Raw genomic sequence first — 26462 nt, 5'->3', positions numbered from 1 at the left:
AGATCTCCCTTCTCTCTTGCTCTCACCAGTTCTTCCAGCCTCTCACACATGCTTAGGGCATTGAGTACTCAATCTGCACCAATGAGGAGAGTCCCATACAATTAGCCCTTGAAGACAAGGGTTATATAAGCAAAACAAACGTCCTCATCCTGAATAGGGGAATTAAAATGGAAAGAAGAAAAAGAAAAAGGAACAGAACAAGAATCTAGGGGTACACTCAATTGAGAAATAGCTGAACAAATTTTGATATGGGAATGAAACGAGCTATTACTGAGCTATAAGAAATGATGGGCAGACACCATCACTAGGAGTCCTTGTCTTGGTTCCATCCACTGGACACAGGTCCCCAACACCTCTTCCTCTGCTGTTGCGTCCAGTCCAAGTATCTGTGGCCATGACCAGTCCCAACCTGTACTTCCACATTGCATAGATAATGAGCTCTGGGCAGGAATACTTTTGAACTCTTTGCAGGCAAGTTTCCAAAGACAGAAAACTTCCATGCTCTGAGCACTGGAGAGAAGGGATTTAGTTACAAGGGATCCTGCATCTACCAAATCATTCTTGGATTCATGTGCCAGAGTGGTGACTTCACACTCTATAATGGTGCTGGTGGCAAGTCCATCTATGGGGAGAAATTTGCTGATGAGAACTTCATCCTAAAACATACTGTCCTGGCATCTTGTCCTGGCATCTTGTCCATAGACAATGCTGGACCCAACACAAGTGGCTCCCAGTTTTTCACCTGTTCTGCTAAGACTGATTGGTTGGATGGCAAGCATGTGTTCTTTGGTCAAGTGAAAGAAGGCATGAACATTGTGGAACATTGTGTGGGTGACATCTGAGCATTTTGGTTCTCTGGATGGCAAGAACCAGAAAGACGATCAATATCACTGACTGTGGACAACTCATAAGTTTTTGTTTTGTTTTGTTTTTTGTCTTAACCATCAAACCATTCGTCTGTAGCTGAAGAGAGCACCCTCCAGACCCCATCTGTAATCCTTGTGCTCTCACACTACAATTCTCTTTGGATTTCATTTCCTTTTTCCTTCCACAAGTCTGGCTAGACAACAGAGTTAAGTTTATGATTATGAAATAAAAATTAAACTACCAAAAAAAAATGATGGCAGAAGGGATTTCAAAGAATTAAATAGAATTCAAAGTGTGAACTGAAACTGCACAGGGAGAACAATTTTTTAAAGGACAACACTTTGCTTTGAAGACTTAAGAACTGTAAGAATGAGAGGATCAGCCTTGTTTCTAGAGGAAGCCTATCACTCATTAACAGAGAGGCTCTGTTGCTCTGTACTCAAAGTACAGAAAACATACCCATTTGGAGGCATGGCTACTATATATATTTATATATAGATTCATCTTGCTTGACTATATTTTTTTATTATAAAAGTTTTTTTTCTCCTTTCTATTGGTTTTTGAATTAGGTACAGCAGGAGATTAGCTGTAGTGATGCCAAAAAAAGAAAGAAAGAGGGCCATAGAAATCATACACATACACACTGCACAACACAGCACAGTATAGCACAGAAAGCAATGGCACTAGGGAGTTCAGAAGGAAATAGAGAAGCAAGACAATTCTAAAAGTTATATATGGGATTATTAGATACTTATTCAAAAGTTGTATGGAATAGAGACTCATGGTTTCTTATACAATTCCTGGTGTATATAAGCAGATGCTTTCTCTTTTAGTGTTTTTTTAATTTAATGTAGATGTCAAAAGTATATTTTAAAAGAAAATATTTCATAGAATTACAAATCTTTTAGAGTTTGAAGGGACTTTAGCAGCTCTGTAGTCCAAATAATTTCTAAGTTTAAGAAAAAAATCAACATGAAAACAAAGATTAAAATACAGATCTACAAGAGAGAAGTACTTGTTTCTTTCAATATCCTTTCCAATGACCAAAGAGTAATACTACTATCTCAAATGGTTGGGGAAAATGTTTTGATCATTTACACCCAGCGATCCCTTCATCAAGTACCAGTAATATCATAGGATCTGAATAATAATGAGTGAATGAGGCAATGTCTTTGTGACGACTTTTTAAACTAAGCTATTTAAGCTCTGATTTCCTACCCTATAGGACTAAGACAATAATAAAAATCTGTTGTCAGCAAAATTCTTTGTAACTCTTAAAGTACCACACAAAACTGAGTTGTGAGTATTCTGCTTAGAATTTCCCTATTCCCTTCTAACTTGATCTTACATACCAAATGTTATGAATTCATTCAATTTCCCTCTGGGTGGGTAACATTTACATCTCCTAGTTTTCTTTGATTCTTCCAAAGGAATGGTTTCTTCAACTTTTTCATCTTCAAAGCCCTAAAACAAATAATGAAATCTTATCAGAAGTATACTTTTAATAAATATTTTATGAACTATATAAATTACCAGATTTTTTTTTGTAGTTTTTTTTTTATTTAACTTTTAACATTTATTTTCACAAAATTTTGGGTTACAAATTTTCTCCCCTTTTATCCCCTCCCCCCCTCAAACCCAAGCATTCTAGTTGCCCCTGTGACCAATCTGCTCTCTCCTCTATCCTCCCTCCCTGCCCTTGTCTCCGTCTTCTCTTTTGTCCTGTAGGGCCAGATAGCTTTCTTAACCCCTTAACCTGTATTTCTTATTTCCCAGTGGTAAGAACATTACATTTGATCCTAACACTTTGAGTTCCAACTTCTTTAGCTCCCTCCCTCTCCACCCCTTCCCCTTGGAAGACAAGCAATTCAATATAGGCCAAATCTGTGTAGTTTTGCAAATGATTTCGATACTAGTTGTGTTGTATAGGACTAACTATATTTCCCTCCATCCTATCCTGTCCCCCATTACTTCTATTCTCTTATGATCCTTTCCCTCCCCATGAGTGTCGACCTCGGATTGCATTCTCCTCCCCATGCCCTCCCCTCCATCCTCCCCCCCACCCTGCTTGTGCCCCTGTCCCCCACTCTCCTGTATTATGAGATAGGTTTTCCTATCAAAATGAGTGTGCATTTTATTCTTTCCTTTCGTGGAATGTGATGAGAGTAGACCTCATGTTTTTCTCTCACCTCCCCTCTTTATCCCTCCACTAATAAGTCTTTTGCTTGCCTCTTTTATGAGAGATAATTTGCCCCATTCAACTTCTCCCTTTCTCCTCCCAATATTTCTCTCTCACTGCTTGATTTCATTTTTTTTTTAAGATATGATCCCATCCTCTTCAGTTCACTCTGTGCACTCTGTCTCTATGTATGTGTGCGTGTGTGCATGTGTGTGTATGTACTCCCACCCAGTACCCAGATACTGAAATGTTTCAAGAGTTACAAATATTGTCTTTCCATGTAGGAATGTAAACAGTTCAACTTTAGTAAGTCCCTTATGACTTCTCTTTGCTGTTCACCTTTTCATGGTTCTCTTCATTCTTGTGTTAGAAAGTCAAATTTTCTTTCCAGCTCTGGTCTTTTCATCAAGAAAATTTGAAAATCCTCTATTTCATTGAAAGACCATTTTTTCTCCTGAAGTATTATACTCAGTTTTGCTGGTAGGTGATTCTTGGTTTTAGTCCTAGTTCCTTTGACTTCTGGAATATCCTATTCCATTCCCTTCGATCCCTTAATGTAGAGGGTGCTAGATCTTGTGTTATCCTGATTGTATTTCCACAATACTTGAATTGTTTCTTTCTAGCTGCTTGCAATATTTTCTCTTTCACCTGGGAATTCTGGAATTTGGCCACAATGTTCCTAGGAGTTTCTCTTTTTGGATCTCTTTCATGCGGTGTTCTGCGGATTCCTTGAATATTTATTTTGCCCTCTGGTTCTAGAATCTCCGGGCAGTTTTCCTTGATAATTTCATGAAAGATGATGTCTAGGCTCTTCTTTTGATCATGGTTTTCAGGTAGTCCCAGAATTTTTACATTGTCTCTCCTGATTCTATTTTCCAGGTCAGTTGTTTTTCCAATAAGATATTTCACATTATCTTCCATTTTTCGAATCTTCTCACTATGTTCTGTGATATCTGTCTTTCTTATAAAGTCCTTAGCGTCCATCTGTGCCATTCCAGTTTTGAAAGATCTATTTTCTTCAGTGAGCTTTTGAATCTCCTTTTCCATTTGGCTAATTCTGCTTTTGAAAGCATTCTTCTCCTCATTGGCTTTTTGAACCTCTTTTGCCAATTGAGTTAGGCTAGTTTTCAAGGTGTTAATTTCTTCAACATTTCTTTGGTTCTCCTTTAGCAGGGAGCTGATCTGCTTTTCATGCTTCTCTTTCATCCCTCTCATTTCTCTTCCCAGTTTTTCCTCCACCTCTCTAACTTGATTTTCAAAATTCTTTTTGAGCTCTTCCATGGCCTGAGCCCATTGGGTGGGCTGGGGCACAGAATCCTTGATTTCTGTGTCTTTGCCTGATGGTAAGCATTGTTCTTCCTCATCAGAAAGGAAGGGAGGAAGTGTCTTTTCTCCGAGAAAGTACCCTTCAATAGTTTTATTTCTTTTCCCTTTTCTGGGCATTCTCCCCAGCCAGTGGCTTGACCTCTGAATATTCTCCTCACACCCACCTCACCTCCTGATCCTCCCAGCCAGCATTTGGGGACTGAGATTCAAATGCTGCTTCCTGCCTTAGGGCTTTTGGCGGGGGCAGGGCTGCTATTCAGTGTGAGAATTAAGGTCAGATGGTCAGGTGGGGGCAGGGCCGCCTCTCAGGCACAGTTCCCTCAGGGGGTTTATGCACAGACCTTCCACAATTGATCCAGGCTCCTGCCCGCTTGGGGAGCCCCTGTCTGCAGCCGCCTCTCAGCTTCTATCTCCCGGGGGGGCCCGAGCCATGGGGGCACCCCACTCCCCTCTCGACCCTCCAAAGAGACTCTCTCACCAACCCCTGTCACCTGTGGGTGGTGGGGCTTGTGCGGCCGCTGGAGATCCCGTTCCTAAAGCCTGCTCGGATCTGTACCTCTCGGAGCTGCGGCCGCCGCAGATCTGGGCTGGGCTCCGCGTCTGCAGTGCAACGGACCTTTTGCGAGAGGTTTGCAGTTCCCTCTGTGGGTGGAGGGACCTGCATGGCCGCAGGAGATCCCGTCCCCGTAGCCCACTCAGATCTTTTCCTCACGGTGTCGCGGCCGCTGCAGGGCTGCACTCAGCTCCCAGTCCACAGCACGAAGGACCCCCCGCGAGAGGTTTGCAGGTTTCTCCGGAACAGAAATCTCCCTCGCTCCAATATTCCGTGGCCTTTGGGTGCAGAATTCACCGTGAGTTGGTCCCCTCTAGCCGTTCTGTGGGTTGTGGATTCGGAGCTATGTGTATGTGTGTCTTTCTACTCCGCCATCTTGGCTCCGCCCCCAATTACCAGATATTTTTAAAAAATCAAAACCCTTATTATCATCAAGAATGGGGATGAGGGTCAGTTAGGTGGTACAGTGTATAAAACACTGGGCCTAGAGGTAAGAGGACCTCCTGAGTTCAAATTCAGCCTCAAACACTTACTAGTTGAATGACCCTGAATAAATTACTTAATCCCAACTGTCTTCCTCCCAAATGGGTCTCAAATAGAGACTAATATCCTATGGTATCTTCAATGATAATATTAATACATTTGCATGGTTACAAACAGTGAATGAGGTGGCAGTCAGAGGAGTTATAATAGTGTTTCCAGTTCACCTTGACTCAGAATTATATAAACATGAGTTATATGACATTTCAGTGTACATTTATCTAGATTTCATGTGTATCTTTATAACAGGTATGTAAAGTCCCCCTCAAAAATTCATAGCTAGAAAATGTATAAAAGATTATAAAAGATAAATTGGACAATTTCAATAATATAAAATCATGGTTTTTGCAAAGACATACGCAATATAACTAAAACAAAGTTATGGATTAGGAAATCTTTACATCAAACATGTAATAAAAGTTTGATGTACAAAAGCTACAGGAAATTGACACAAATTTATGACTAAGCTTATCTTCAATCGATGAAATCAAAGAATATGAATAGCTTTCAAACAGCAGAATGCAAATGATCAATGACCACATTTTAAAAAAATTAAACATTAAGAGAAATGTAACTAAAACGCTGACCTCACACACACACACACCAAATTGAAAATAAGGGAAAACAATGGAAAAAATCATTATTGGAAGGGTGGTGGGGAAGTCAGGCTCACTAATTAATTCTTGGTTGGTGGAGATCTGAACTGGTCCAATCATTATGAAAAATAATTTGGAATTAATTGAGAAAAATTACTAAATTGTTAACCCCCCCCACTACTGCACCCCCCTAGAGACAAAAATAGAGATAAACATGGGAACTGAACCTGCGATTTTACTGATACAGAGAACTCCTACATAAAGAAATTTCTTTTTCAGGTCAGCACTCTCTCAGCAATTTATAATATTAAGAGTTGCCTAGAATACTGAGAGGGAAAAATAACTCGCTGAGGGTCACATAGTCATTATATGTCAGAACCCAAGTGTTCCTCATTGAAAACCAGTTTAGTGGTATGCTCTATGCCAGACCATTAAGCAAATCACATCAAATCCCTCTTCCTCATGACAATATCTTAAAATATTTGAAGAGAACTCTCACATCCAAGCTTCATTTCCTACAGCCTAGGCCTTTTATTTAGGGGACTTGTTCTGTAAAGTTTGGGTTCAAAGTTACACATTTGAGGTACTAGAGGGCCACATGTGGCCTCAAGGTGGCAGGTTCCCCACCCCTGGCTAGGCTAAGCATCCCCAGTTCTTTCAACCAATTATGAAATGTCATGCTTTCAAGACCTCTCTCACTACCCTGGTTATCCTTAATTAATGTGTATAATACAATTTGGCATTCAAAACTATAATTCTAGATATGGTATGGTCAGGGAAGAATCTCATGAGTTCGCTTTTCATGTTCTGGGCAATAAAGTTTTCAATTTTGCATCATATTACAAAATCTCTTTTGGCTGTTATATTCCACTGTCTTTGAAATTGTAGCCCACAAATAGAGTGCAGAGTGTGTTCAGAGAAGACTAGTACCTCTGGTATGATGGCTGCTGAGCACTTTTCAGGGCTCCTTTCCACCTTTGGCATCCACCTGTTCCACCCGACTCTCACCTGTGGCTCCAAGAAGCTGTAGCATGCTCAGCTACAGCTCAGCATGGTAAATTTTTTTGGCAGATGGGCTAAACCAGGTTGAGAACAACCAAGGGGTCTCAAACCCATTGATAAGTTGGGGTGTGTCTACACCAAGCATATGTAAACTTCCTCTGGTGAAATGGGCAGATGAGAACAATTTGTTCCAGCTTCCATTAAGGCTGTTGAAGCAGGTGCTGTGGAGCGTTTAGAGCTTGGTTAGACATCAAAGACACCAAGGTCATCCCCCGCATCCTGAGCCGTCATGCTGTCTTGATTCTGTCCTGCCACCAGACTGTGATGACTCTGGAGGAGAGTGAGGCTGACAACTTCGTGAAATTGCCTAACAAATCTAATTTATGCCCCAGTCAAAGGATATCACCCATACCATTTGACTGTTTTACCAATCTCAAAGTCCTGTGATAACAGGCAAGTGACAAAGCAGCAGGTGAAGATACGCTGGGAGATGTAGACACAACACTACACACAAGAGGCCCAGGCCATAGGGTCGTTTCTCACTGGAAGCAGCAGTGGAATTCGACAGCCCCTGGGTGTCTGAGCAGCCTTTTAAGGATTGCACTGCTCACCTCAGGTGTGAGGAAGGGGGCTAGAAAAGGTGCTCTAAATATTGCCTACTTACCCAGCCCTGGTCTGCAAAAAAAGTCTGCAAAGATGATTCCACTCACCATTAGCATGTGGAATGTGCACACACTTAGAGACAACCCCAAATCCTGGAACCCTGACAAATAACCCTTATTGCAAGAGAACTCAGCAGGTATCACATCCAAATAGCAGCCCTGAGTGAAATAAGGTGGGTAAATGAAGGCCAGCTTACTGAAGTTGGAGCTGGATACACATTTTTCTGGAGTGGCTGCAGTGAAGAGGAGCACCATGAAGCTGATGTAGGTTTTGCAATCAAAACTAATCTATGGTATGCCTGCCAGAAGGAGTGAATGACAGAATCATGACAATGCAATTGCCACTTGCAGGAAAATGCCATGCCACCATCATCAGTGCCTATGTTCACACCATGACAAACCCTATGAGGTCAAAGAAAAATTTTATGAAGACCTACAGACCCTTATCATCAATGTGCCAAAAGAGGACAAGCTTATAATTCTCAGTGACTTTAATGCTAGGGTAGGCTTAGACTACCAGACTTGGCAGGGAGTTCTAGGGAGGAATGGAGTTGGAAACAGCAACAGCAATGGTCACTTACTGCTGAAGACTTGTGCACTGCATGACCTTCTCATCACTAACACTGTTTTCTGTTTACCTAAACGCAATAAAACTGCATGGATGCACCCTCATAACAAACATTGGCATCTAATAGACTATATGATTATAAGGAGGAGAGACAGACAAGATGTGAGAGTGACAAAGGCAATGTGTGGTGCAGAGTGCTGGACTGATCATAGACTTATCCTTTCCAAGCTAAATATTCACATTCAAAAAAAGTGATGTCTCCAAGACAAAATGACTACTGGAAGAATCAATGTAAACAAATTAGCTCTTCTTTGAGCATGAACAGTTTGTTGATAACTTGAAGGGAAAGTTGAGCTAACACACAGTTGGCAACAGTGGAGCAGAAAAAGAGTGGGCAACTTTCAGAGATTTGGTGTACAGCACTGCATTTGCTCATCTGGGTCAGAACTTGCAAACACCAAGACTGGTTTGATGAAAATGATGGCGAAATTTAGAAGCTGCTAAATGAAAAATGAGAACTCTACGATTTTCCAGCAGGATAGTTCATCCACTTCTAAGAAGGCAGCATTTCATGCCATCAAAAGTAAAGTACAAGCAAAGCTTAGAGAGATGCAGAATTCTTGGCTCAGCAAGAAGGCAGATGAAATTCAGTGTTAGGCTGATAGTAACAATCCAAAGTCCTTTTATGATGCTCTTAAGGCTATTTATGGGCCAATGACCTATAGTGCATCTCAACCACTCAGTGCTGATGGAGCCACATTGATCAGGGATAAGGATATGATTCTAGAGAGATGGGCTGAACACTTCCATAGTGTTATCAACATTCATTAATCATCAATCAATGCTGAGATCATTGTCCTACCTGAAGTTCCAACAGAAGACAAGGTTTTGAATGCCTTTAGGTTCCTTTGCTGTGGCAAAACACCTGGTGCTGATTCTATTTCAGCTGAGATTCATTGCTCATACAAAAGCTGACTGAAATTTTCCAGGTTGTATGGCAAGAGGAGGTTATCCCTCAAGAGTTCAAGGATGCCTCCATTGTCCATCCCTATAAAGGTAAAAGGAATAGATTGTCCTGTGACAATCATGGGGGGTCTCTCTCTTAGTCATTGCTGCCAAGATTCTCACTAGAGTCCTCCTTACCAGGCTTAATAGTGAAAGATGGTCATCTAGCTGAGAGCCAGTGTGGCTTCAGAAAGGGCCGAGGAACAGTCGATATGGTGTTTGCTGCCCAACAACTCTAGGAGAAGTGCCAGGAACAGAACAGAGGTCTGTACACAATGTTGGTGGATCTGACCAAGTCCTTTGACACTGTTAGTCATGAGGGCTTATGGAAAATTATGTCAAAATTTGGTTTCCTGGAGAAGTTCATCAATATTTTTCGTCAATTTCATGATGGCATGTTTGCCTGGATTCTGGATAATGGACAAAGCTCTCGTGCCTTCCCAGTCACTAATGGAGTGAAACAGGGCTGTGTGCTTGCTCCCATGTTTTTTAGCATGGTGTTTTCAGCCATGTTGACAAATGCTTTCAATGAGGATGAACACAGCATCAAGGTCAACTACTGTACTGATGGTAAGTTCTTCAATTTGAAAAGGTTACAAGCCAAGACCAAAGTGGAGGGAGTGTTGGTGCATGATTTTCTCCTTGCAGATGATTATGCACTCAATGCAGCCTCTGAAGCTGAGATACAACAAAGTATGGATCAGTTCTCTGCTGCTTGTCCTAATTTTGGCCTAACAATTAACACCAAGAAAACATCAACATCCATCAGCCACCACAACATCATCAATATGTGGAACCATCAGTTACAGCAAATTAAGAAGTTTTGAATGCTGTGGATAAGTTCACTTACCTTGGTAGTGTACTTTCCAGGGATGTATGCATTGACAATGAAGTTGATGCACACATTGCTGGAGCTAGATCAGTATTTGGGAGACTCCAAAGGAAAGCATGGGAGAGAAGAGGTATTAGAGTGACTACCAAACTGAAGGTCTACAGAGCCATTGTGTTGACCTCATTGTTGTATGCCTGTGAAACATGGACAGTCTACCAGTGCCATGCCAGGAAACTGAATTGCTTCCATTTGAACTGTCTTAGAAAGATTCTGAAGATCACCTGATAGGATAAGGTACCAGACACTGAGGTCCTCACTCAAACTAAACTGCCATGCATTCAAATTCTGTTTCATGGGAGCTTCAGCACAGCTCTCACAGGCTGACCACATTGTTCAAATGCAAAATGTAGGCTTGCTAAAAAGATTATTTTATGGAGAACTCACACAGGGCAAGTTCACATGGTGGCCAGAAGAAGTGATACAAGGACACTCTCAAGTTCTCTCTTAAGAACTTTGGAATTGATTGTATGACATGGGAGACACTGGCACAGAACTTCTCAGCATGGTATGCCCACATCAGAAAGGATGCTGTGCTCTAAGAGCAAAGCAGAATTGAGACAGCACAAAGGAAACATAGGATGCGCAAATTTGGAGTAACCATCCCAAATATTCACATGGACTATTTGTGCCCAACCTGTGGTACAGCAAATGATCAGCTACGGTTGATGTTGACTGGCCTAGTGATGTTGTTTTGGTCCTCTTTGAGAATAAAGAACAACAAACAATCAACCAGTCCACAAACACCTTCATGTCTTTTTCATACAAAAAACACATATCTGGACACACTTACCCAATCTTATGCTTTTAAAGATTTTTTTTTAACCCAAGTGTAGGATTTTATATTTCTTAATTTTGAAATCCCTTTATATCCTACTCTGAGCTCCATGTTATCAATATATTTGATTAGCACATCACCTGTATCAATTGAATTGAATCAGTGTACTTAATGATATGCTAATAAATGCTTTTAATTTATCTTTATTTATTAAATCCTGCTAGCTGGAACTGAATTTAAAATATACTTAGATACTAAAGGCACTATTTAGAGTGATGAAGCAAGTGCTAAGTAATAAAACTTTATGACTTTTAAAGTATTGTTGTTGTTTGATCCGTCAGTCATGTCCCACTCTTGGTGATTCCATGATCATAGTCCATGGGGTTTGCTTGGCAAAGATGCCGGAATGGCTTGTCATTGCCCTCTCCAATGTGTTCCAAGGAACTGAGGCAAATAAGGATTAAGTCACTTAGGGACACATAGCTAGTAAATATCTGAGGCTAGATTTGAACTGAGATGTTCCTGACTCTAGGCCTGGTACGCTATCCACTGTGCTACCTAGCTGCCCCATTTTAAATATTCTACATTTCTGATTTCTAGTTAATGTGGAAGGAAACCCTTCTCTCAAGTTAGTGATATTTGAAAAAAATTTATTAATATCTTCAGTTTTTACATTCACTTACGTTCCCTAATGTACCATTCCCCGTCCCAGTTTTAGGGAGCCATAACAAAGAATAAAAATGAAGGAAAAACCCAGTTCAGCAAAACTGACCAATGCTTCCAAAAAGTCTGCCAATTTATGTATATACACAGTGTCCCATATCTAGAGTCCCCACTTTTGCAAAAAAAAAAAAAAGTGCCTTTTCATATCTCTTCCAGGAAATGCTAATTTTAAAATTTTTAATTTTCTTTTAAATTATGGAAATCAAAATCCACAAACACAGACATTTCAATATGCAAAGAAGAGAAAAAGGCTATATATAAAACTGAACTTCTTTTATATTCAGGAGAAGAAACTGAGGCTGGTGACTTTGCACAGCCCTCCCTTACTTAAATCCAATTCACTTGCAAGTCATGGCATTACCTTCCTGATGTCATGGTCCTCTTTAAGAACAAAGGACAAACCACACACAACACAATGCAACAACTTTTGTAACAGTATGCAAATGTACAGTTAATTTAACACATCAGTAACAAAATCCCCTGTTGGTCTATGTCCCTTTTAGAACTTCCTTCTATGGCTAGTTATTCTTATAACATTATATAATTAAGAACTAAAAAAAGGACCTTCGAGATTATCTACTCCAGCCACTTCATTTTAAAGAAGAGGAAAGAGCCACACAGGGTCATACAGTAGGGCAGCAGAGCTGGAATTTGAACTCAAGTCCTTTCACTCCAATTCAATAAATATTTACTGAGTACCTCCACTATGCCAGGCACTGTTCCAGGTACTGGGGATACAGAGACCAAAATGAAACCACACCTATTCGGAAGGAACTTACATATTACTTGGGAAAGTTTACATTCTAAAGACATTATTTGGAGGGACACTGAGGTCTCATGCCCTGGGTTGTGTGGTGGATGAAACTCTAGAAGGCCCCCAAAAGTGGCAAAAGCATTTGAATACAATCCATGGACACACAGTCTACATGACATTGTCTTGGTAAGATTAGAGAGGGTCATCATCAGAGAGATAGCCAAGAAGGAATGAGGTTCTCAGTCTAGTTTCACTTACGCTACATTACTCACTCATCTCTAAGCCAATGGGGCTAGCCCTCACAAATGCCACCTCTTTAGCTTTTCCCTAAACCTTTTTTGATCCTGTAATCACTTTGTTCTACCCTCCCCCTTTAAGCACTTCTGTGTATCCATAGTCAACCTCTGCTCATTTCCCCCATAGCATTTCTCATGCTTGGACAACCCAACCACTAAGAAATTTGATCAGTGTTTAGACTTCATATGAGATTTTCTAGAAAAATATGAATAAACCTTCTGTCTCATGTTTGAAATAGTTTTGTAAAACATGATCAACTTTACCTGAGCAGGTGTATGGGAGTCTTCATTTTTGGTTTCCATGATGTGTTTGCTAAGAAGATTTAAAAGGAAAAGAAAGCTTTTTTAAAAAATGGAAATAGAACCTACTCAACAATCAAGCCAGACGGGACTCCCTTGTCCTCAGATGGCTTCTTTTCAATTACTAGAAGAATGCTAGGTTTGGGAATCAAATTCTGAGATTGCCACTTTCTCCCTTTACGATTTTAAACAAGTCATTTACCCTTTCTTGGACTCACTTTCCTCATCTAGAGAATGATGAGGTTCAACTAGAGAGAATGTAAGATACCTCCTGAGTACTTCTGTCCTTATGGTTTCTCTCTTTACACTACAAAAATGAGCAAACAATTTTCATTTGTTTTTACCTGTCTGATTTAATTTCTTTTGTCAATTCTTCATTCGTCTCTATCTACACTTAGTAGGTATCCCTCAAGGCTCTGTTCAGACTCTCTCTCTAAGATACAATGGATATATGGATATATAAGACCTCTATGTGGGTCTATATATTCAACTCTAATCTTTTTTTCTAATATATTTGTTTTTCATTAAATATTTCCCAATTACATGTAAAACTTTTTTTGACATTGGTTTTTTAAATTTTGAGTTCTAAATTCTCTCCCTCCCTCCTACCCTTCCCCAATTCCTTGGGAAGGTAAGCAATGTGATATCAGTCATCTATATTGATCATGTTGCAAAAGAAAACACATGTAAAACAAGAAAAATAAAGTAAAAAAAATGTACTTTAATTTGTACTCAGAATTTGCATATCAGTTCCCTCCAACTAGAATATTAACAAAAGTTGATTGAGTGAATCTCTCACCTGAATTCCATTTCTGCATTTCTATCTGCTTACTAGACACCTTCTACCTGCATAGCTTAATGGTAACTCCTCCAATTCAACATAACCAAAAAAACTGGTCATTCAACATACGCCCAAAAACTGAATTCATTATCTTTTCCCATCCTACCCCAAACCTACTCTTCCTCCAGACTTTCTGATTGTCTACTCCAAGTTACCCAGGGTGAAACCTTGAGATTCATCTTTCCTTGACTTTTCCTTCCCTGTGGTTCCTTCACCATATCTGGTTGCTAAGTCCTGTTGATTCTACCTCCACAATGTCTCTTGAATCTGACCCTTTCTTTCCACCATATGGCCACCACCCTAGTTCAGGACTCATCATCTTTTGCTTAAACTGTTGCAGTAGAATCGTTTGGTCTTATTACCTCCAGTTTCTTCCCTCTCCAAACCACCTTTCCTTGCATAAGTACCAAAATAATGTTGCCAATTCATGAGTCTGAGGTCATTCACAAACCTTCGATGGAAGGTTTCCACTTTTCTACTACCTCTAAAAAATATTGAGAGAAATCATCATCTTTCTCATATTAATAACCAGTTATTGAATTAGGATTAAAGAATTTTCCATTTCCTTATCCTGAAATCAACCATTGTAGAAAATCTTTGAAAAAGTTCACCCAACTAGGCTGAGAGAACTGGAGAATTCCTATTTATTGTCTTTGGCCAGATAGGTCTGGGGAGGAAATGGATTTCTTCTTTGATATGTATATTGTTAAGTCTCTTTGACCAAGACTAGGATGACCAAACCATATACCTACCCCAAGACCCTCACAGAATGAGCCCACATCTCATTATAATATTCATTTTCTTATTAATTATTAACCAGTTAGAGTTGATTGCCACCTTCAGGAACAACCACTTTTCTAATGGCTTATTAATTGTGAACCTACTGCCATGAGGGGTCTTTGGCATGTGAGAGTGCCACTGACTTCTTTTATTAATAACATGCTACCATTATTAATAAAATGATTAAATACCCAGAAACTACATCTCTTGAACTTTTTAAACATCGCAATATAAACTTCTTAACCTGACATTTGAGGTCTTCTACAGTTTAACTACAGGCTACCTTTCCAGGCTTATTTTATTTGACTTCTCTTCATGCATTCCATTTCAGAAAAGTGGACTTATTCATTGGTCTCCAACTCAACATTTCATCCTTGGGCCTCCTTGTATTCTGGCAGACCATGTCCCACAGTCGGAATGAACTTTCTCAACTCTTATCTTTCAGAATCTTTATCTTTTTTCAAGGCTTGGCCTAGGGGTAACCTCTTTTGTGCAGCTCTCATCACTTCTCTCCAGCAGCAAATATTCTGGGATTTGGGGCTCTTTTCCTCCCACCCTTCCCCAAGTTACTCTGTACCTTATGTTATGCTAATCTAGGGACAACACATCTACCGCAATGTAAGGGACAGGATTCCTCATTTTGTTTTTCTATTGTGTTGTATCCCCAGCTTCCAGTACAATGCCTTGTACATGGTAGTTAATAAGCATTAGTTGAATTTTAATTTGAAGCTTTTTCAACAAAACAAAAATTCAGTTATTGTATAGCATCTCACCTAATAGATTACAGTTGACTGAATGCATCAGCTGTAGTTGAAAGAATTTTGTAGGAGGAACTAAGATCCATCTGTCTACATGCAGGACTCATTTACAAGAGTTTCATTTTGGTGAACTGGGTGTGGCATCAAAATTGTTACTCATTGTCATGCTAGAGTATATATGTCATAGAAGGCTGCATGTATGAGGAGATGTAGCCCTGCCTGTGTCAGTCACAGGGAGTCATTTTGAGGTAAGGAGTACACATGCTACAAGGTCAGGAAAAGCTAGAACCTAAGTTTGGTTCCCAACCTGGTGAATTGCCTAGGTACAAGTAAGCACAGCATCTCCATGTCAGGCAAGCAGAAACTCATAAGATCATAGATTTAGAGCTGGAAGGGACTTCTAAATCCAACACCCTCGCTTAATATATGAGGAAACAGAAGCTCACAGATATTGACAGAAATTTAGGAACCAGACAATCTGCAAGTATTCCAGGATCAAAATAGACAGAAGGGATCAGTAATCCAGGAAAGAAATGGGAATACCAGGACTTTGTATAACAGACATTAGCAGGATATAAAGAACTTAAGACTGAGTCTGACCTCAGACAGGTCTCAGCCATGTGGGAGATTCCTTACTCTCTGTCGGGCATCTGGCTTCTAAGGCTCTCCTGATCCCTTGATGTATGTTCAGCTTGTTCATTTACCTGCCTGGTTCTGGTCCACAGCTGGTCCTAATGTTGTAGTTCAGAGTTGGCTTTTCCCTAGATACTTTATTGATAAAGTAGCAACAGAAGGCACTTCAGAACTGCACTAGGACTCTAGACCTTAGTGACTTTCTCCCTGTTGATCAACCTGACAAGGCCAACTCTGCAGCTCTTTCTCGTGACCCATAGACTCAGATAATATCATGGCTCAGAATCTCTGTTCTACCAAGGACTATGAAATAAGGTAGGGAGCCAGGAAGAAATATCCTCTGGAAATACTACTAAATCACACAAGTAAGTGAGAAGTGAGTGCTTCTGCATGATGTAGGCCTATATAAGGCCTTGCTTTGGGAAGTTCTGCAAATGTTTCTCTAGAACAGAGTTCCTAAACCTATTTTAAGCACACAACCATCAGTCAAACTATCTTGAGTATGCATCCCAACATAGGCATTTTTTTTGGTTGCTCAGTTGTTTCAGTCATATCTGACTCTTTGCAACTCCATTTGGGGTTTTCTTGGCAAAGATACTAATGGCTTGACATTCCCTTCTCCAGCATATTTTACAGATGAGGAAATTGAGGCAAGAGGGTTAAGCGACTTGCCCAGGGTCACACAGCTAGTAAATGTCCAAGACTAGATTCAAACTGAGGTCTTCCTAACTCCAGGCCCAGGAGTGCAACCTAGCTGCTCTGTATGTTTATTTATACCCACTGTGCCACCTAGCTTCTCTATGCGTATATCTGCTTATTTATAAATTGCATATGTGCACCACTGTACTTATGTATGTTATAACATGATAAAAAATGTAACTTGCATAAACTTGATCATAAAGGTATAAATATTATAAAAAGAGAAATTAAAACAATAAGGATGAAATGATATTTGATCCTAAAGTCATTAGGGTGCCATTGGAGTTTGCTGAGTGACCTAGTCTGATGTGCAGTGTCAAGGAGTGGGGACAGAGGTTACTCTCCATTTATATCAGATCAGAGATTCCAACTACTAAGGGGTGGTTGAAGAAGCAGTGAAGGGAATTGGGGCCAATGGAGGGGCCAGGGAATGAGGGCCTGTAGGTGCCTAGGTTTGATTAGATTAGAATTGCACACACTTAGGACAATCACATAGGAAGCCAGGGGTGGGAAGGGGTGGTGGAAACAGTCCCACAATTGGTTGTGGTGGGGAGGGGGGAAAGAGAAAAGCATTTGTTGGTCCCATAACTCCTGCAATCAAGCCACAGATGTACCCCTTGGACTCATTCCACAGCCCTCTACTTTAATGACCATTGTTGTGGAGAAGGCCATCGCTTCTTTCTATCTGAATTTGCTTGACTTAAGTAAAGATAAGAGGCTGGGGGAGGAATCACCAGCATCACCAATTGTCTGCTGCTCAGTTTTATGGGTTATCTGGTTTCATAAGGAAGTAAAGCATTCCCTGAACAATCACCTTCAATCTCAGTTGTGCAAAGACATATGTTTTCTTTTATCTTTGAGGGCTTAACTTCCTGAGAAGCCTCTCCACTATTCATGAGAACCAGTACTTCTCTGTATCCACAAGGCCTTGTTTGAATAGCTTGTTTGAACTGGTCAACACAACTTTAGACAAAATACTTGTCTTTCTACCTGGAATAACTGCTCAGCACACTGAACATTGTTCAAGACAGGGCAGGCTGAGGAAACCATCCAGGCTTCAAGGTGAGCAAAAAAGAACTGCGGAAGAGAGTGGGTACTCAGTGCAACTTGAATCCACCTCCAAGTAGGATCTTAATTTCTCTTTCCAGTTGTTCAGGAGATTACTCTCCTCAAAATTCCCCTAAAAATCTGCCCAAGAAAATCTTCTCCTTTCTCAAACAAACCATATCCCTCCATCACCCCTCTTCCATGTTACCCCAAAAGGAAAGAAACCCAACCCGACAACATTCAAGGAACTAGGAGTCAGTGCTGCATCATGGAGAATCTTCCTGGAGACTGGACTTATTCATCCTCTAGTGGGCCCGTCTTTCTAGAAAGCATTTTTATACCAAACACCCCATTTCCTGATATCCTAGAATGTTTTCTGAATTGTTTCTACCTGTGATAATCTCTCACATTCCATCCCTAGAACGTCTTCTTCATTTAAATTTCCATAAACATTCTGTTGACTGATTGAGATAAATTATAGTGATGGGACATAAATAATGACAGTATTTTTATATTCTTGGTCCAGGCTTGCAGTTTCATTGTTGGACAGCACTCTTGGTGAGGACACTCTCTTGCCTAATGCAGAAGGACAGCCACTCTGCATCTGGTAATCTTAGGGAGTAGTCTTATACATGAAGATTAAATGAGAGGGTTACATGGCTAGTATGTGGCAGAGGAAGGACTTAAACTCGTCTTCCTGACTCCAAGGCAGGCCCTTACTGATGCAAATATAGGTTCCCCCCTTAAAATGAAATCATAGGATTTGAACTAGAAGGGACCATGAAAGTCATTTATCTCCCACTTTATAGATAAGCACACCAAAGCCTAGGGGAACTGATTTGCCCAAAACTACCAGGTCCTCTTGGGTAACAAGGTAGCACAGTGGATAGAGCACTAGACCTGGAATTAGAAAGAGTTCTCTTCTTGAGTTCAAATCCAACCTCAGATACTTACTAGCTTTGTGACCCTGGGCAACTCACTTAACCCTGTTTGCCTCAGTTTCTTCATCTGTCTAATGAGGAGACAGCAAACCACTCCAGTGTCTTTGCCAGGAAAACCCCAAATGGACTCATGAAGAGTTGGACACAACTGAAATGACTTAACAACAAACAGATCATCTGACTTCAAAATCCAGTATTCATTCCCACTACCCTGATCTCTTTGTTGGAAAAATATCTACATAAGTATATGCCAAAAAAAAATTATTCAATAAAATTACCGTTCAGAAATGTTATAAATGGTTTTTTCTTTCAATTCAAATAATGATGGTTCATTCATTTTTATCCTCAGTGTTCTTTTACCTTCTTTACTTTTGTCCTTTTTTCCTATTCTTTCTATGCTATCCACAACATTTGAAAGGCAGCATTTTTTTTAGTTAGAGATGATACATTTAGAAGATATTCTTTTCATGAAACTAAAAGTCAATTGGACATTAGCTATATTTATAATATCTTCATTTTTCTTCCTGATGAAGAGGGGTATTCTACTGGCAAAAGCCAATTGATTACTATCTTTGGAAATTATCCTAAAAGGTTATACCATTAAAGGATACCTAATAACCACAGTTTTAAAATCTATTTTGGAACAAGATCCCAATCCCTAACCAGCATATCTTTTGATTAACGTGGTTACCCAAATCTTCAATACTCATTGAATTTCTGACCCCATATCTGGGTATTCCTTCCAAATTTACAGGCTACAATCTTGCCTGCCTATCCTATATGGTACCTGGGCCACATCCATAAAGTGACCACAGGTAGTCTGCTAAGTGCTATGGGCCTATGTCATCCCCTAGCACTGTGACGATATCCTTGGAGCATGTGTTGGGTGATTTGTTAGCCTCCATTTTAGCACATAGCCAGCCCATTTTTCTTTCTCTCACGCATTTCATTGATAACTTCTTTTACCTTACTTCTTCAGAATTCCTAGCTTATCACTTATTACAATCTGCTTACATCCACCATGAGCTTTTCCTTTACTGTTCTACCAATTCTCAAATTCATTTCTCTGGAAATTTTAATGTTCTGTGACTCAGTAAAACAACAACATTGTAAGAATGATAGTATTAAATAGATAGGCATTTTTTGGGAGGAACTTGGGGGGTCATTATAAAACTTGGTAATTTCGCCAAAATAATCCACGCCATTCTCTTTCTCCTGTTCAATTCTGGGTCTTGTTTGTTTGCACTATCTACCCATGAGATGTGGGTAGATAAGCCTTATAGATTGTCTATCCAACTTCATTTCAGCACCTGACCATAAGTATTCTTTATCTACTTGGTTTTTCCTATCTGGATATTAGGATCAAACTCTGTAGTACAGGGGTTCTTAACCAGGGGGTCTTTGGACCCCAAGACTTTTGTGAATAGATTTTAGGGGATCTGTTGACTTGGATGGGAAAATTACATCTTTATTTTCACTGACTCATAATTGAAATTTAGTATTCCTTTCAATTATTTAAAAACATTATTCTTAGAAGGATTCATAGGCTTTCCCAGACTGCCAAAAGAGTCCATGACACACAAAGGGCTGAGGAGGCATAAAATATTTGTGGATCCCATTTGTGTGGCTCTGTAGTGACAGTGCTTCTCGAATTCAGTGCAATGCCCAAAATAGCAGCATCTCAGAGATTTCATCATCTTCAAGGAATTCCTTTTTAATCTGACTGCTGTGCTAAAATATCCTCTATAACAGTGGTTGCAAGCATGTATCACCCTGTTGTATGATTTCCATAATATTAATAATGAGGGGAACACCTAACAAGGCTATCTTTGTTGTGACATCTTTCAGAGAAATTTATATGATTTTGACATAGTTCATGGGGGTCATCTTACTGCAGGAGAGCCACTAAAGGCGACATCTCTTATCAAATCAGATACTTTTATTTAGTCAGCAATCAGCACAGTCGTATTCTATATTTTCTACCTTTTTTGTGTGCAATGATTAAAGATATAACATACAGTGTGAAATATTGCTTACAAGAACCTGTTCCCTACTAATGCTCTCAACATGATGCCCTTGATGTATGTGTAGCTTATTCTCATAAAAACTTATATAGATAGAAAAATAAAAGTTTATATAGATGAGTTGGTATTTATTAGTGATCTCTCAGTTGACTTTTCTTGGTAGTAATAAGATCCAAAATGTTTTCCACAACTTTCATAGCTTCCCTTCTTAAGATATATTGATAATCCAACTTAGAACCTTCAAATTGTAGTGATTGCAGCATGGATCTTCATTGTGTGCACTTGGTTTCATCCAGTTTCCTTTCCTGTTTTTTTTAGTACTATTTATACTTCCTCTATAATCCAAGAATGTGATATTAAAGACCAACTGTGGTGGCTCTACTGTTCTCCATGGTGAAAAGAGTTTGTTATAAAAATCTTTGCAGATCTTTTTCATCTTTCATCTCTTACTGACCTCTTTTCAGTGTTATCCTTTAATGCCCTCAGGATGACTCTGCTTAGCTGTAAATCTTGCTGAGCTTTCAAACTTTTTGTCCCCTTCATTGCATCTCATTATTTTACTGTGGTAAAAGTGGTACCATCTGTAATTTTCCACCATCCTTCTTTGGAAGATTTTGTTTTCCTATGTTAAATTTTATAAATGAGTTGCTATTATAATCTAAACCAGTGCTACTGCTGGCTGTCATCTCTCTGCATGACATCAATCTGCTGACTAAGGTTGTTTTTAGATTTCGTCTTCTGACAGCAATTGAGTAATATTGGTTAAAATTCTGTAAGAAATTATTATAATCAGCTTTAATGTCTTTCCTTTTATAAAATTTCATTTCCTATTTTTTATATCAACCCCAGTTTTTTCAATCTGAAAAACACATACTACTTCTAGACATTTCATAAGAATAACATACCTTTTGAGAAGGGCAGAGGATCCTTTTATGAAAACTTCCTGAAATGATTACAGGTCTCAAGGTCTCCTTTTATGTCATGACTTCTCTCTGTATGGCACTGAGTGACTGATTACCAGCCTCTCTCAAGATTTACACAAAGCAGACCTGTTTTCAGACCACCATGGTAATAGTAATGGCAATGACAAACATATGTATAGAGTGGGATACTCTTTTCAGAGTGCTTTCACAAACATTATCTTATTTATGGAATACAGAACATAGAATATAGAATGCTTAATTATGAACATTTATGTATGGAATAAATACCACCTGAAAATAATGGTAAGCACCTTTAAGTTTCTCTTCCCATCCCATTCCCCTAAACAAATAAGCAACACCTACCACTATTGGCCACAGTTACTTCATTTGTCCAGTGGTGTTAATTGATCACAATCACACCATCTGAACGAAGAGTCATTCTAGTCAGAATAATTTTATAATGATATTCTCTCCTATGGTGAACTGATCTGATCAAAAAAATCTTTGGCTTTCGATGTCTTAGGAAACCAAAAAATTCTCAATTTTTGGAGGCACATTTACCTAAATCTCTTTTTCTTATGGCTGAATACAATCACATCTCACTGAGTTAGCTTCCTCTCCCAACTCTGACCCTCTCCCCCGTAGCCTCACCAACCAGCTACACACTGCCTTGGCCCCAACCTGGGTGGCCATTTCTCCTTTTCTCATTCAGAAATCTTGAACAATGATCAAATCAACTCAGACATTACTCCTAGGAACGGAATATCAATCTACTCCCCTAAGCCTCTTCATCAAAGTGTACTCACTGACTACCACTTCATGTCTGGTCTCCCTCATTAAAATATGTTTTCTGAAGTCAGGGACGATTTTTGCTTTATATATTTTTATCTCCAAAGACAGCATCTTATATGACACATGTTAAGTGCTTAATAAATTCTTTTTCATTTATTTTAAAAACACAGTGTCACAAAATCTTAGAGAGTAATAAGACCTAACCATTTTAAACTATATCTGTACTATAAATGTCTTAAAATAAAAGCAATTGTGCTGACTAAAATGATTTCTATATCTGTATGACCTTTCTCCCAAGCTCCTGTTCTAACATTTTCAACTGTGTACTGGATATTTCCATCTAAAAGCTTAAATTCTTCATATCCAAAACTGAACTTGATTTTAAAACTTGCTTCTTCTGACCTATTAATTACTTACATTAATAGTGTAAAAGATGTATAGAGCTCCAACTACGAAAGGGCCTTGAGACCACTGTCAGAAGAATATCAACACCTCTGGTTGTCCCCATACCACTACAAGACCAGTAGATTACTCTGTGATCTTCTACCACACTGTGCAAGCCTGCTAGTTTCCCTAGTGGATCCCCTGAGCTAACAATTCTGCTCCATTGTTTAGCTCCACCCCACCCCACCCCACCCCCATCCCCATCCAATTGCTAGGACAATCCTCTTATATATGGCACCACTTTTCTAGCTCACTTTCTCAAGAGACTGGATTATTGGCACTGCTTTTACCCTTCCCTCCCTTGGAACTGTCCTCTGCATAGATTTCTCCCTACTCCAATAATCTTTTGTGCCAACAATGCACCCCACTCCCACCCCTGTACCAGTAAGCCCATGTCCCAGGTGAAATAATTTCTTTTTATGGTTGTGAAGTCTTATAAAATACTTTTTTCTGAGCAGTCCTGTGAGATAATGATATGTGAGGGGGCTTGCAGTCACACAGCTAATAATCATCAGAGCCCTGGCTCAAAGACAGGTAAGTGGTCTGATTCCAAGTTTAGTGTTTCTACTATACTACACCAAGTCCTTTATTCTTCTGTTAAGCAAAAAATCACAGCTCCACCAGACAGAAGTAGTAATTTGATTTATTAAAAGAGAAAGGCACATGTATGTGGGAACTTCTTATACCAAGTACAAAGGAAATCACAATATAGGCAGACTTGGGTTTTTATGTTATAGCAAGAATGGGAAGTTGCTGGAGGAGAAGAAGTGGAAAGGGGGGAAATTCTTTAGAGATGAGTCATGAGGAAAGTGAAGCATGGCTGGGGCCCCTCCTGGGAACTGTTATCATGGATGGTGACCCTGTTAGACCATGAAGGGTGGTATGATCTTGCTTATCCAAAAAGTCCCTGCTGCACAAATGGTTTATCAGTCTGGTTTAAGCTGGCTGGAACCAGACTTGTAGCTGATTCAGCTTCAGGGGTACTCAGAGTTTACTAGAGTTCAGTTGCAAAAGATCACTGTTATGTTAGTTCAGAGGGACTTTATCTCTGGAAAATAGAGCAACTCAAGAAAATAAGTTCAGGGGGAACCTTCACACCTGCTTGTATTAACATTATTCACCCAAGCACCCATGTTTGGAATGTTGAATGTGGAAAACAGAGAAGAATCAAAGTTAACATCAACCAATTTCCAGGTCTCAGGGATTCTGCATGAGAAATATTTGACTCTATTCTGTTCTCAATCTCCACTGACACCACCCTAGTGTAGTCCCTCATTACTAATTTTCTGGTTTGCTACAATAACCTAACCAAGTCTTACCACATATATTTTATGTTCCCACTGAGCCATGCCTTCACACTCAAGTCAAGTCAACCAGTACTTATTAAACACTAAGAGTTGGATATACAAAGGAAAGCAAAAGACAACCCCTGCTCTCAACTAGCCCATAGTCTAATGGGGACAACATGCAAACAACCATGCAAAAGCAGTATAAATACAGGACAAATTGGAGATAACAAACAGAGGGAAGTCACTAGCATTAAGAGAGATCAGGAAAAGCTTCTTAAGGAGATTTTAGCTGGGACCTGAAGTAAATCAGGTAAGCCAAGGGATGGAGATAAGGAGTAGAGAATTCCAGACCTGGGGGGAAGGGGGGGATGGAGAGGCAGCCAGTATAAATGCAAAGAGTCAGGAGATGGAGCATCTTGTGTGAGGTAAAGTAAGAGGTGGTGGTAGCCGTGTCACTGTATCGAAGAATACATAGTGTGTGAGTGTAGGTGTGGGGAGAATAGTGTAAGTAAAAGAAGATTGTAAATATAGGAAGGGGACAGATTATGAAGGCATATAAAAAGAAAACACTGATTTTATCTTTGGTTCTAGAGATAACAGGGAGTCAGTGGAATTTATTGAATCTTTCTACATCATTACATTTCCATTAACAAAAAAACACTAAACCCTAACCTTTCTTATCATCTTCAGTATCAATAACAAAGACCTCAGTTTGACACTTAAGGCTCTCTATAATATGGCACCACCATCCTTTTCCGGATTTATTTCACCTGGCTCTCCTCCAACCTATTCCACTCTTTAGTACTTTGGTTGGTGTCTTTGTTCAAACTATTATGTTCCTGGAATGACCTTCCTCTTTCCCCATGCCTAACTTAGAATTCCTACACTTTCTTCGGCTCAACTTTTGCCTCTGCCATGAAATCTGCTCCTTAGAGTCAGAAATCACATTTTCCTTCTCAGACATAACTGTTTTCTTCTATTAACTTCTCTCATCAGTATTTTCCTTTATCATTCTTTTTACAGGTGTTATTTTTCCTTATTTTCCCTCAACTCCAAGAGGGCAAGGACTATGCCTTATCTTTGTATATCTCCTGGTGCCCAATATAGTGCTCTGGAAACAATAGGCACTTAATAAATGCCTACTAAGTTAAATTGAAATTGATGGGATCCTAAATACTGAGATGAAAGGGTATTTGGAGATCATCTACTCTACCCTCTTCATTTTGCAGATGAACAACTGAGGCCTTGTGAGGTTAACTCACTTGTCTAAAGATGGACAGGTAATAAAATGACAGAGTCAACTTTTGAACCCAGATCTGACTCCATATCAAGAGTGCTTTCCAGAGGCTGAATCCAAAGACTTGCCTCTTAAAGTAAGAGTTGAAATCAAGGTATCTCCACCCTTAACCATTATGAGCTTCAGTTTCTTCATATGGAAGATAAGCTGGTTGTATTAGAAAGCATCTAAAGGCCTCTCCAGCTCTAAATCCTATGACTATATGTCTCTGTGTTTCTAAGACACCTCTTCTGAAAGATGGCATTTTCTGAAGACTGGTGACAAATTGCAATAATAACAAAAAGGACTTAATAAAAATCTCTGTTTAACTAAAATGAAGATTTTATGATTAATTATAATAATAATTTTAGTTGTAGAGAATGGATAACAAGACATATCTCTCCTCTCTCAGCAGAGGAGTGGAGAACTAGAGGTATTAGAATACTGTACATACTTGCATCTTTAGTCACAGCTGAGAGGGTACTAAGTCCAATTGTCTCATTGAACAGATGAGGAAACTGAGGCAAAGAGGTTAAGTGACTTCCCTAGAGTCATGTGGCTAGTAAGTATCTGAGGCAGAATTTAAATTTAATTGGAGTCTTACCTCATTCCAAATCCAACACTCTAACCACAAACAATATGTATATTTCCATTCTATCGACAGTGTCTTAGTCACTTTGTTTCTTTCTTTGTGTCTTTCTTTCACAAAACCTTAAATCCAGTTCACTCTGGAGCTCATGGATTGGACCACAATAGGTCCCTGCCCAAGTTCCATTTAATAGCTGCATCTTGGGCCCTCCAGGCTTAGAGTGAATGTCAATGGTAACTGTTTCTCTTTGGAACAGCAATCCTGAGGGGCTTCCCCTCCCAGTTTGATTTTTTTTTTTCCTAATTTAAGGTGCCATCCCTTGACTCATTTCTTAAAGAAGTCTATTCACTGAATAGGGGTAACCTCACTCAAAACGAGAACCTGAAAA

General features: G+C 39.5%; 1 protein-coding gene, 1 long non-coding RNA gene and 1 pseudogene across 10 annotated transcripts in view; 2 read left to right on the top strand and 1 right to left on the bottom strand.

Annotated features, from left to right (window-relative positions):
• Positions 1 to 23071, bottom strand: part of SLC9B1 (solute carrier family 9 member B1) — an 80518-nt gene extending 57447 nt beyond the window's left edge. For 2 of the 9 annotated variants that reach the window (XM_072624250.1, XM_072624254.1), the window contains exons 1-3: positions 21667 to 21930; positions 13003 to 13051; positions 2220 to 2331 (exon numbers count right to left, since the gene is read on the bottom strand). In XM_072624250.1, the coding sequence (XP_072480351.1) occupies positions 2220 to 2331; positions 13003 to 13041 (151 nt within the window). In that variant the 5' untranslated portion in view covers positions 13042 to 13051; positions 21667 to 21930. Of the gene's footprint in view, positions 1 to 2219; positions 2332 to 13002; positions 13052 to 15432; positions 15552 to 21666; positions 21931 to 22893 lie in introns of those variants that run through there. The other 7 variants (XM_072624252.1, XM_072624255.1, XM_072624251.1 and 4 more) reach the window with 6 other exon arrangements.
• On the top strand, positions 395 to 967 carry LOC140513927 (peptidyl-prolyl cis-trans isomerase A pseudogene; annotated as a pseudogene).
• Positions 23072 to 23159: 88 nt separating the features above from the next.
• Positions 23160 to 25820, top strand: LOC140514111 (uncharacterized). Its single transcript, XR_011970439.1, has 2 exons — positions 23160 to 23454; positions 25439 to 25820. It is a non-coding gene; the product is annotated as an uncharacterized lncRNA (long non-coding RNA).
• The last annotated feature ends 642 nt before the right edge of the window (positions 25821 to 26462 follow it).

This window comes from Notamacropus eugenii, chromosome 7 (assembly GCF_028372415.1).
Source record: "Notamacropus eugenii isolate mMacEug1 chromosome 7, mMacEug1.pri_v2, whole genome shotgun sequence".
NCBI lineage: Eukaryota > Metazoa > Chordata > Mammalia > Diprotodontia > Macropodidae > Notamacropus > Notamacropus eugenii.
Note: the sequence above shows the minus strand (reverse complement) of the source record. Positions and strands in the feature narration are given on the sequence as shown.